The following is an 11,781-nucleotide window of genomic DNA, read 5'->3' as shown; positions in this document are numbered from 1 at the left end:
CTGGGTCAAATAGTGATCTGTACACTAGATTTATGGAATACTACATAGCCCTAAAAAATGAAATCATGTACTTTGCAGCAATGTGGATGAATCTGGAGGCCATAATCTTAAGCAAAGTAACACAAGAACAGAAAACCAAATACCTCATGTTCTCACTAATAAGTGAGAGCTAAATGATGAGAACACATGGACATAAATATGGGAACAATAGACACTGTGGACTACTAGAGGATGGAGAAAGAGAGGGTGGGCTTAAAAACTACCTATCAGATGATATGCTCACTACCAGGGTGACAGGATCCATACTCCAAACCTCAGCATCATGCATATTCCCACGTAAGAAATCTGCCCGTGTAACCCTTGTATCTAAAATGAAAGTTGAAATTTTAAAACGTTAAAATAAATAAATACTAAAATATTGTTCCTAAACAAGAATAGATTCAAATAAAATATTTTATCACGTGGAACTTGCCACCAAATCAGATCTGTGAGCTAAATAAAGATGGCCCACAAAGTAGGAAATTTTAACCCTTAATCTTTAACTATGGAATAACAGTAATAAGAGAAAGAATGGCTTTAGGAAAAAGAAACTTTTTTACTCACACTAAAATGTGGATTTCAAGGGAGAAATTAAGAAAAAGAAAGGCTCGTGTGAATCTTCCGGAGCAGACAATCATTTGCTTGGAGGAAGAACAACCTGAAAATCACTGAAGAACACAGAAAATCTCAGTGGTCCTAGCATGGAGGAAAAGAAAATTGGAGGTGGGAGCTTCAAGATTTCAAAGCTCACCCATGCCTGCAGCCCTGCTTGTCACCATCCACCTTTATCAAACCAACAAAAAGATAATCACCTATCTAATAATAATATTTAATATTATAACTAGCACTCATTAGGCTGTGCTTAACATCTAGCATTTTTAATGGATTATCTTATTTAATTCTCACAATAATACCTCAAAGCAGGTCACATTACTGTTTTAGTGTTACAGAAGAAAATGTGATGTTTAAGGGAATTAGATTAGAACCAGTGATTCCCAGGTGGTAAGTCGTGGACTGATATGCATCTCTTTCAAGAACTCAAGCTCTGTATCTGCTCTGTTTGGTGATAGGCTTCTCTCAGAATTGTTTCTGCAAGTTGAACATGCCCCAGACAACCCTGCTACCCCACCCCATTTACTAAGCATATATTACTAGCTTACTTCATTGTGAAACTCAAAACACTGAGTTTGTACCAAAGGAGACAATGAGTGATTGTAAATACAGTTGTATTCAATTTGATTTAAATTCAGTTTAGACCATTAGATTTAGGAACCATTCAGCATGGGTTCAAAAGTTGGCATGGGTCCAAAGCATGGCTTGCCATTTAATACTTGTATAAATATGAATATGTTACTCAACCTCCTGTGCTTCATAATTTAAATGAATGCAACAACTAATCAAATACATAATATTGTGGAAAGGAAATAATGAATATATATCTAAAATGTCTAGAGAAGTTCTTGGCAAATTAGCAACATGCGTCAGCTTTTACTGTGCTCAGGAAAAGTAAATTGACAGATAGATGCATCTAGATGAGTCATCTTGATCAGGTTAGTAAATTTTATAAATATGAGTTTACAAATTTATAATATCTAAAAATTGTGTAGATAATCTACTAAGATTCTTCAGTTTCAACAGTATGTAACTCTGTATAATTAATGCACTGCATTTGGTCGTCAAGGCCACGCTTTTTCTAGGGAATCTTGAAGTACAAGTTATTGCTACAGTGAAGGAATACATGTTGTACTTATACTTTTCAATTTTAATTCAATTTATTTATCACACTGTTCCTTTTTGTATTGCTACAAGCATCCTGTGAGTCCCCCAGAGCAGTGATGGAAAATAAGACAGAAGTAACACAATTCATTCTTCTAGGACTAACCAATGACTCAGAACTGCAGGTTCCCCTCTTTATAATGTTCCTCTTCATCTATATTATCACTCTGGTTGGAAACCTGGGAATTATTGTATTGATATTCTGGGATTCCTGTCTCCACAATCCCATGTACTTTTTTCTCAGTAACTTGTCTCTAGTGGACTTTTGCTACTCTTCAGCTGTCACTCCCATCGTCATGGCTGGATTCCTTAGAGAAGACAAGGTCGTCTCTTACAATGCATGTGCTGCTCAAATGTATATCTTTGTAGCTTTTGCCACTGTGGAAAATTACCTCTTGACCTCAATGGCCTATGACCGCTATGCAGCAGTGTGCAAACCCCTACATTACACCACAACCATGACAACAACTGTGTGTGCTCGTCTGGCCATAGGCTCCTACCTCTGTGGTTTCTTGAATGCCTCCATCCACACTGGGGACACATTTAGTCTCTCTTTCTGTAAGTCCAATGAAGTCCATCACTTTTTCTGTGATATTCCAGCAGTCATGGTTCTCTCTTGCTCTGATAGACATATTAGCGAGCTTGTTCTTGTTTATGTTGTGAGCTTCAATATCTTTATAGCTCTCCTGGTTATCTTGATATCCTACATATTCATTTTTATCACCATCCTAAAGATGCACTCAGCTTCAGTATACCAGAAGGCTTTGTCCACCTGTGCCTCTCATTTCATTGCAGTCGCCATCTTCTATGGGACTATTATCTTCATGTACTTACAACCCAGCTCCAGTCACTCCATGGACACAGACAAAATGGCATCTGTATTCTATACAGTGGTCATCCCCATGCTGAACCCTCTGATCTATAATCTGAGGAACAAGGAAGTGAAGAGTGCATTCAAGAAAGTTGTTGAGAAGGCAAAATTGTCTCTAGGATGGTCAGTTTAACATTGTGGGATGCACCATAACCTAGTTTTATTTCTCTCGGATCTTCTCCATGTTCTGAATCACATTTAAGGTCCACAATAAAGTTAAATTCCTGAAGTGATTGCCATGCCTGTTTAAAAGTCTATTGTCTAAATAAAAGGAAACATTATGTCCAGAAACATAACACCTGAACAAGAATGGCTAAGACATCTTGGGACTTCCTTGCCAAAAACCTTAAAGATATTAATGTATTCATTTATTCTACATCCATTTTTTTTCTACCACATGTCAGTGCAAATATGCATAAAACCAGAGCAAAAACAAGTCCATTAATAGAAAGAAGTACATGAAGGTTTCCCATGAAGTAGGGAATTTTAAATAGGTGTGGAAAATGTGCCCGGATTCAATGTAATGTGGCAAGTTCTGATGGTTAATTTTATGCGTCAGTTTGGCTGGATTAAGGGATGCCCAGATAGCTGCTTAAACATTATTCTGAATATGTCTGTGAAGATGTTTCCAGAAGAGATTAATATTTGAATCAGGAGACTGAGTAAGGAAGATCTGCCATCACCAGTATGGGTGGCCATCATTCAATCTACTGAGGGCTCACCTGAAAAGAGCAGAAAGGTGGAGGAAGGATGAATTCTCTCTCTTCTAGAGCTGGGTCATTCATCTTCTCCTGTTCTTAGACATTTGAGTCCCTGATTTCTCGGGTCTTTGGCCTCCAGGCCTTATACCAGTTCCACAACGCTGTCCTGACCTTTCTCAGTCCTTCAAACTCCAAATTCTACTGGCTTTCCTGGTTCTCCAGTTTGCAGATAGTATATTGTGAGACTTCTCAGCCTCCATATTCACATGAGCCAGTTCGCATAACAAATCTCCTTTTATCTATCTATCATCTATCTATCTAATCTATCTATCTATCATCTATCTATCTATCTATCTATCTATCTATCTATCTATCTATCTCTCTGTTCTGTTTCTCTGCAGAACCCTAATGCACTAATATTTGATAAAAATAATTTAAATACTTAATTTGGGTAGTGGAATATAAAGTTAAGCCTAATGCTTTTAAATTTATTTAGCTGAATACTGTTCTAGGAGTCCTCATTTTATTTAAAAAAAACATATTATTAAATGAAAGTATATGCTTTTCTATGGCACATTTTATCAAGAATATGTAAATATAGCATCTCATATGAATTTTTTTATTTGTGTCATTACTGATTTATAGAAGCAACATGTTCATGTTTTAAATTTTAAAAGGATAAAATAACTAGAGTACCAGCAAAACTGAGTAAAAATAAAAGCATTTCTTTGTATATTACTACCAACTTTTACATTGTTTAAAAAATGTACTAAGAAACAAGAAGTGTACATTTTTCTTTCTGCAAATGCTTTGAAATGGTTAATTCTGCTCCTTCATTCTTATTTTAGTTGACATACACCACCTTTTGCCGCTTCACCTGTGTTTTACTCCATTTTGTCCGGGCTGCTCTCCTTGCTGTTTTTCACAATTCCAAGCATGCTCCAACCTCAGGGCCTGTGCACTTGCTGTTCTCTGTGCATAATATTTCCTCACTCCATTCAGGCCTTTCCTTAAATGTGACCCAGTCATAGAGTCCTTCCTTCACCACCTTTATAAAATAATCCCTCTCCCCACCCCATGTACACTACCCCTCATCTCGTGTTATTCTTCCTCATTTTTATTCACACTCTCCTGTATATTTATTCACTTGTTTACTTTATATCCTTCTATCCAACTAGAATGCAAACTTCATTAAAGCAGTGAATCTTTTGTTGTTTATAAAATCTTTAGTACCTAAATGAGTGTGTTTTATAGGAGATTTTCAATAAGTATTTGTTAAATGAATGGATAAAATAATTAAGCTTTGAGTCTAATTGTATCAATATGTTGAACCTTTGAACCATTCATGATGATAGTAAACCATCTATAATATAAGCCTTCTAGACAGACACATAGTTCATTTCAAAAGACACAGGTAATTTCTTTGCTGAAACATTTTTACCTATATTCTAAGCACTTTTTCTCCAACTTTTAGACACAATCGTTTCCTGAAAATTCTATCATCAAGTAACTCATCTGAAGCCATCTCATAATGTTTACTTAGATGTGATGTCTCATTAAGTAGAAAATAATATATCAAATAAATACTACTTAATAAATCATAAAAATACGTTAAATGTGAAATTATTTAAGGTTTAATATCTAATTATATTTGAAAATTACTTCATACACATAAATTATAGAATTAATTGAAATGATTCTAAACATCCATGTAGAATATAAACATGACAATATCTGTCAGTAGCAAACATAGCATAAATTCAATAGGCTATTATAATGCACAATCTTTATGCATCCTGATTCCTGGAACCTTTGGATCTTACCTTATATTGCCTAAGAGGACTACGTAGAGGTGATTAAGACGGAGATAGTATTGTGGATTATCTGTGTGAGCCCTAAAGGCCCACATATGTCACTATCAGAAGAAGACAGAGAGATGTGATGACAGAAAAAAGAGGAGTCAGCAAGGTGACCATGAAAGCAGAAACTAAAGTGATGTAATCCCCAAGGCTTGGAATACCTGCAGCCACCATAAAATGGAAGAGGCAAGAAATAAAATTCTCACTTATAGTTTAGGAGGGAAGCAGGCCTTGCTAATGTGTTAATTTCAGTCCAGTGCCACTGATTTGGGACTTCTGGCTTCCAAACTGTGAAAGAATAAACACGTGTTGTTTTAAGCTTCCTGGTATGTGATGTTTTATAACAGCAGCTTTACAAATCTAACACAAACACTTGCCTGATTTATCCTATGTCATAATCTTACAATATGATGGTACATTTGTCAAAACAGCAACAAAAAAAGATTGACACACTATTACTTTCTAGACTTCAGACCTTATTCCGATCTCACTCATTTATCCACTATTTTCCTCTTCTCGCATTTAGTTGTCAGGTTTCCTTAATCTCTTCTAGTTATGACAGATTGTCCATCTTTCCCTGTGTTTTGAGGGAGTGCTGTTGAGACATTCCATAGAATGTCTGAAATGGAAATTATGTTTTTCTGAGGTTTTCGCATTATTTTACTGGGGCTGTACTGTTTTTCAAGTCATATCAGTGATAAAATTTCTCTTCTAGCACATCATATCATGGACACATGCTATCAACGTGACTTACCAGTGATGAGTTTAACATGATCACAGATCCTAGGTAAAGTTTGCTTTATTATCTCTCATACAGTTACTTTTGTTCCCCCTTTCTCTGCTCTATTCTTTAGAAACAAATCATTAATTCCAGCTCACACTGTTGGTGTGTGGGAACTAAGCTGCACCTCCTGTTGAGATCAGTGTTTAAACAACTTATTTGGAGTTTTTTTGTAAGCAAGATTTGTCTCCTTTCTCATTTATTTATTTATAATCATCATTTATATTAGCATGTTCTTGTTTGTTTACTTTATACTTTGGATTATAAGGCACTACTAGGTTTTTGTTTTAATTTTTTCGGTCTAAATGTTTCCACTTTCATCCTTTGAAGCTCTTTCAGAAGGCCTTATGTTCCTTTGACATTGTTCATCGTTTGTGTTTTGTTTTTATTTTATTTAGAATATGTCCTTACTTTAGGGCATTACATGATGCTCTAAGCTCATCTTGTATTTTTCCTACCACTGTCAGAGAGTCCACTGCTTCTACAAAGAGGCTTCTTTATTTTGATAGAGAATGGTGTTTACAAGCCAACATCTGGACACAGGGTGTGCTTGCTGTTTCTGCTGTTTCACTTCTTCCAGGCTCTTTTATCAAAAGAACTAAGTATATATTTCTGTACCCTGTAGTCACAGCAAACTATATTTATTTCTAAATTTATTCATTATATTAAACTAAATATGAGTTCATACCGATGTCTCTGTTGGGGCTTAGAAAATGACACCCCAAAGTATGACACTTTGTCATGACGAGCACTTTGAACTAAAGGACATTGGAAGGCCTCAGAAGCAGCCTCAGAATGAGTCTTTCTGACCTTCCCCTGTCCTCCTGTCTCTTTCCCCTCTTTCTTCCCCAAAATAGGTCAGAAACCAGAATTACTCTTCTCCATGGTGGACCATAGAAACTAGAACTTCTTTTCCCCAGAGCAAGCCTTAAAACCTAGAAATATTACTCTAACTTTCTCCCACCTTTCTATTTAGGAGCTTGTCATTAAAAAAAAAAATGGACTCATATGCTTGTTGGCCACATGTATGTTTTCTTTTGAAAGGTGTTTGTTCATGTCCTTTGGGCACTCTTTAATGGGGTTGTTTGTTTCTTGTAAATTTGTTTAAGTTCCTTATAGAAGCGGGATAGTAGACCTTTCTCAGAGGCATAGTTTGCAAATATTTTCTCCCATTCTGTAGATAGTTTATTCTGTTGATAGTTTCTTCTGCTGTGCAGAAACTCTTGGTTTAATTGATCCCATTTGTCAGTTTTTGCTTTTGTTGCCATTGCTTTCGGTGTCTTTGTCATGAAATCTTTGCCAGTTCCTATGTTCGGAATGCTGTTGCCTAGGTTGTCTTCTAGGGTTTTTATAGTTTAGGATTTTACATTTAAGTCTTTAATCCAACTTGAGTAGATTTTTGTATATGGTGCAAGGAAGAGGTCCAGTTTCAATCTTCTGTGTATTGCTAACCTGTTACCCAGCACCATTTATTGAATAAGGAATCCGAAAACCGCATGTTCTCACTTAATAGGTGGGAGCTAAATGATAGGAACTCATGGACACAAAGAAGGGAACAAAAGACACTGGGGCCTACTTAAGGGTGGAGGATGGAAGGAGGGAGAGGATCAGAAAAAAGTAACTATTGGGAACTAGCCTTAGCATATAGGTGATGAAATAATCTGTACAACAAACCCCTGTGACACAAGTTTACCTATATAACAAACTTGCCCATGTACCCCCAAGCCTACAATAAAAGTTACAAAAATAATTGACTCTCATTCCAGAGAGGTCCTGCTTGATACATGGAAGGAAGAAATGCTACAACAGAGAGGCCAAGAAGAATCTGAAGAGACAGGCCTTGCTGGGTTTTCTCACTATTACCATTAGGTCATATACCTTGTCCAGTCACATTTCTACATGCTGTCACGCTTCCATGAGAAAACAAAAAAACAAACAATTTTCTGGAAAAACAAACAATTTTCTCTGGTTCTTTGAGTCTTCATTCCTGAAGGCTCCATGTCACATAGAATTTTGATTAAATTAATCTGTTATGCTTTTCCCCTGTTAGTCTGTCTTTGTCAGTTTTATGTCAGACCTAGCCAGGAACCCTAGGAGGGTTGAGGAAACTTTTCCTCCCCTATGTCTCTGACTTTAATTCAGTTTATTCCACCTCCAGCATAGGAGTAAACCAGTTCCATAATTGTTAATCCATACCTCCATGAGAAACAACTTTAGCAATTAAAGTACAGTATTTTTGTATGATTTATTTTTAGCTTTAGGGCTTCTGGTTAGCACATTGTTTTTCCACATTACTTAGCTTGGCTTTCTCCCCTACCCCCATCTCCTTTCAGTGAAGTAAAGTCATACATTTATAATAAAATTAGATTTTTTTCACAGTCTGTTTAATTCTGGAATTCCCCTGTACTCTTGGTTGATCATTTTTAATTTGTATGTGATACATTCAGTCTTTGCTACGTGTAGTTCTATGAGTTTGGACAAATGCAGGCATGTGTTCACCAGCAGAGCACCACAGAAAATATCTGATTCATCCTAAAATTTCCCTTTGCATGCTTTTTATAGACAACCACTTCCAACTCCCCCAACCCTTGGAAATCACTGATGTTTTTACATTTCTATGTTATATGAATGGAATGACGATATGTAGCCTTTGGGTTTTCCTTCTTTCATTATTAAAAACCACTGTCCCACTGCTGGCTGCTGCCACCAGGGCCATATCACAAGCCATTGGCAGTGATCCTGCACCCTGGTCACCTCAATAGCAGGGCCTCTGTGCATAGTGACCCACGGTTGCCACCTGGGGCTAAAGCACATGCTGCCCAACTGAACTGAAAAGAACCCAGCAAGACCGCTGAGCAACCATTGCCACACACACCCAAGCATTCCACTGGGGGCCTGAGGATCACCCTGTCCCTGCGAACCACAGCCAGCACCACATGCATGACCAAGGCCCTGAGAACAGGGCCATACAGCCCAGCTTCACCCCTCTGAGCTCTGGAGCTGTTGGTCTGAAGCCCTGTGGATCACTCTGCTCTATCCTCCATCACTGGGGGGCACCTGAGCACTCCTCCTGGGAGCCTGTTTTTGCTCTGGTTTTATGCATATTTGCATTGACATGTGGTAGAAAAAAATGCATGTAGAATAAATGAATACATTAATTTATTCACATTTTTGTGAAAGTGCAAATACAAGAAGCAGAAACTTTAGATGTCAGAGAGACAAACATACAAATAATAATTAGCCTGAAATTAGTCTTCTTATATGAAAAAAGAGTAGAAGTCAGCAGACAGTAGACTGATTTCTTCAAGTCTCAAGGAAAATAAATATCAATTCGGATTTCTATACCCAGATCAACTACCATTTGAATAAGAAGGCAAATCAAGACATTATCAAATTTACAAAAAAATAAAGTTTACAATTTACAGGTGCAGAATTACAGTGAAAATGTTTCAATAAGAGGAAAGAGATGCTATATATTACATTGGGGAATTTAGAAGAAAAAATAGAACATGTTTTAGAACTCTGCTTTTCTGTTTTTGGTCCTGCTTATCTGCAGCAAGATTGCTATCTGTTCTTCTGTCCTGCGTTTTGATAGGGATAATGAGATAGGGCCTGCCGGTACAAAGGCACAAAGGGGAGATGTACAATCGGGATACATATTAAATAAGATTCCCTAAAAGCTGACCCAGAGTCAGTGGTTTAAATCCAAGTAGTTTATTTGGGGGTTAATAGCAGAAAGCACTGGTAAGGCAGCAGGAAAGAGAGAAGGAGGAAAAGTCAATACAGGGTTTCCCTTGTGCATAGGTAACATCTGTGGACATCTGAAGTTCCATTGTACTAAGAACTACGTACAAAGAATCCTCAGATAACATCTGGAAAGTAAGGAATCTGGGGAATTTTTGGCTCAACTTCCTTTGACATTTACTGATGACAGCTGCCAGAGGAATGAAATGACTCACATGTGAGCTGATCATATTTGTACTGCAAAATAAGCCCTCAGTTCAAGAATTACAGACAATTAATAATTTTTAATAATATGCTTTGGCCATCACAGGGGCAATGAATACCAGGGGAGAGTGGGTAAAGTACTAACAGTGTTTGCTGCAGGAAAGCAATTCCAAGAATAAAAGAAGCCCTCTGCTTAAAGATCTGAAAAAATTTTGAAATGGCTTACCAGGATTAAGGCAGATTTTAATCTTCTGCCTTATACAACTATGTTATATTTTTCTATTCATCATAAAAAGGAAGGAAAAAAGATATTATTTATCAATCTCCTAAAATTTCTAGTAGCCCGATATTTAGTTATAACACCTAAAAATTGGAAAGGTGAAAAACAAAATAAAAACATGGTAGGCAGAATATAAAATAAAATTTTAGAAATAGATTTCCAATATCAACAATCATAACAAATAATTAAACAAGCCACTCTTGATTTTTTATAAATGAGACCTTAATAAAAATGAGGGGAAAAAAGAAATGACAGTAGACACTCCAAATATACATATGTGCTAAACAACATACTTCACTATGTCCCTGCATGCAGTTTAATTGCTTGTTCCTTGATAAGGAGGATGAGGAGAAGCGATTGCCCTCATAGGAACCCTATTCCCCAGAGAGCTCCATGCTCATATAATTTTCTCTTGATTCCCCTTCATTAGGCTCTGAAATTCCATTGTGAACCCACATGACATTATTTTAAAGAGACAAAACTCTGAGCGGAGCCTCCAGTCAACATTTATTGAAATGACGCTAAGCTAATTCTTTTATTACACAGCAGCCTCTCTCCAAACTGAGCATTTACAGTGGGTCTGCAACCACAGGTAGGAAAAACACCCCAAGAAAAATATTATGTTGCTTAATGTTGAAAGGAAAACACCTTACTAAAGTACTTTCCAAACTCACCTTTATTTGCTATTTGGCAGACACAATTCTGTAAAGTATGTGGAATTTTTAGTTTTATTATTTTTATTCCACAAATAAGGGAACCGAGCTGAATAGAAGATAAATAACTCTTTTGTGTCCACAGATAAATCCACAGTACATATAAGACTTAAAGCCAGGCTTTCCAGTTACATGTTAAGGATCTTGTCTCTATTTTCTTTGTGCCTCAGGAATCTTGGAATCTTTTAACCAGTAAATGAGAGAAGTTTCTCCAATATTATTTATGTGTTCTTCCAGGGATAAATTTCTGATTGCAGACTCACAATTCAGGAATGCCTTTTCCTTCTTTTCAAGAAGCAAGATAAGTTTTTATAATCAATAGGCAGTAGTTCCCCCTCACCCAGTGTTTCACTTTCTGAAGTTTTGGTTACCTGAGGTCAGCTGCAATGCAAACGTATTAAATTTCCTTCTGGAAATTGAATCATCACTGTGTCCAACCTATCCAGATATGCTACCTGCATGTAGTTTAGTCACTCTCTTGGTTATCAGACTGACTGTCAGAGTATCACAGGGCTTGTGTTGGAGTAATTTTTATTTTCCTTAAAAAAATGGCCACAAAGTGCAAAAATAGTGATGCTGGCAATTTAGATTTGCCAAAGCAAAGTCATAAAGTGCTTCCTTTACTTAAAAAGGTGAAAGTTCTTGACTTAACAAGGAAAAATAACAAATTGTATGCTGAAGTTTCTCAGACCTACAGTAAAAATGAATCTTCTATCTGTGAAACTGTGAAGAAGGAAAAATGAATTCATGCTAGTTTTGCTGCCACACCTCACACTACAAAAGTTACAGCCATAGTGTGTTGTAAGTGCTAGT

At 36.7% G+C, this 11,781-nt stretch overlaps 1 protein-coding gene across 1 annotated transcript; it reads left to right on the top strand.

Annotated features, from left to right (window-relative positions):
- Positions 1 to 1,874: 1,874 nt before the first annotated feature.
- On the top strand, positions 1,875 to 2,819 carry LOC101150282 (olfactory receptor 5B3). The gene has a single exon (XM_004051219.2). The coding sequence runs from the start codon at positions 1,875 to 1,877 to the stop codon at positions 2,817 to 2,819; it is 945 nt and encodes a 314-aa protein (XP_004051267.2).
- Positions 2,820 to 11,781: the final 8,962 nt, after the last annotated feature.

This window comes from Gorilla gorilla, chromosome 9 (genome assembly GCF_029281585.2).
Source record: "Gorilla gorilla gorilla isolate KB3781 chromosome 9, NHGRI_mGorGor1-v2.1_pri, whole genome shotgun sequence".
Lineage (NCBI taxonomy): Eukaryota > Metazoa > Chordata > Mammalia > Primates > Hominidae > Gorilla > Gorilla gorilla.
The sequence above is the reverse complement of the archived record's forward strand: the minus strand, read 5'-3'. Positions and strand labels throughout refer to the sequence as shown.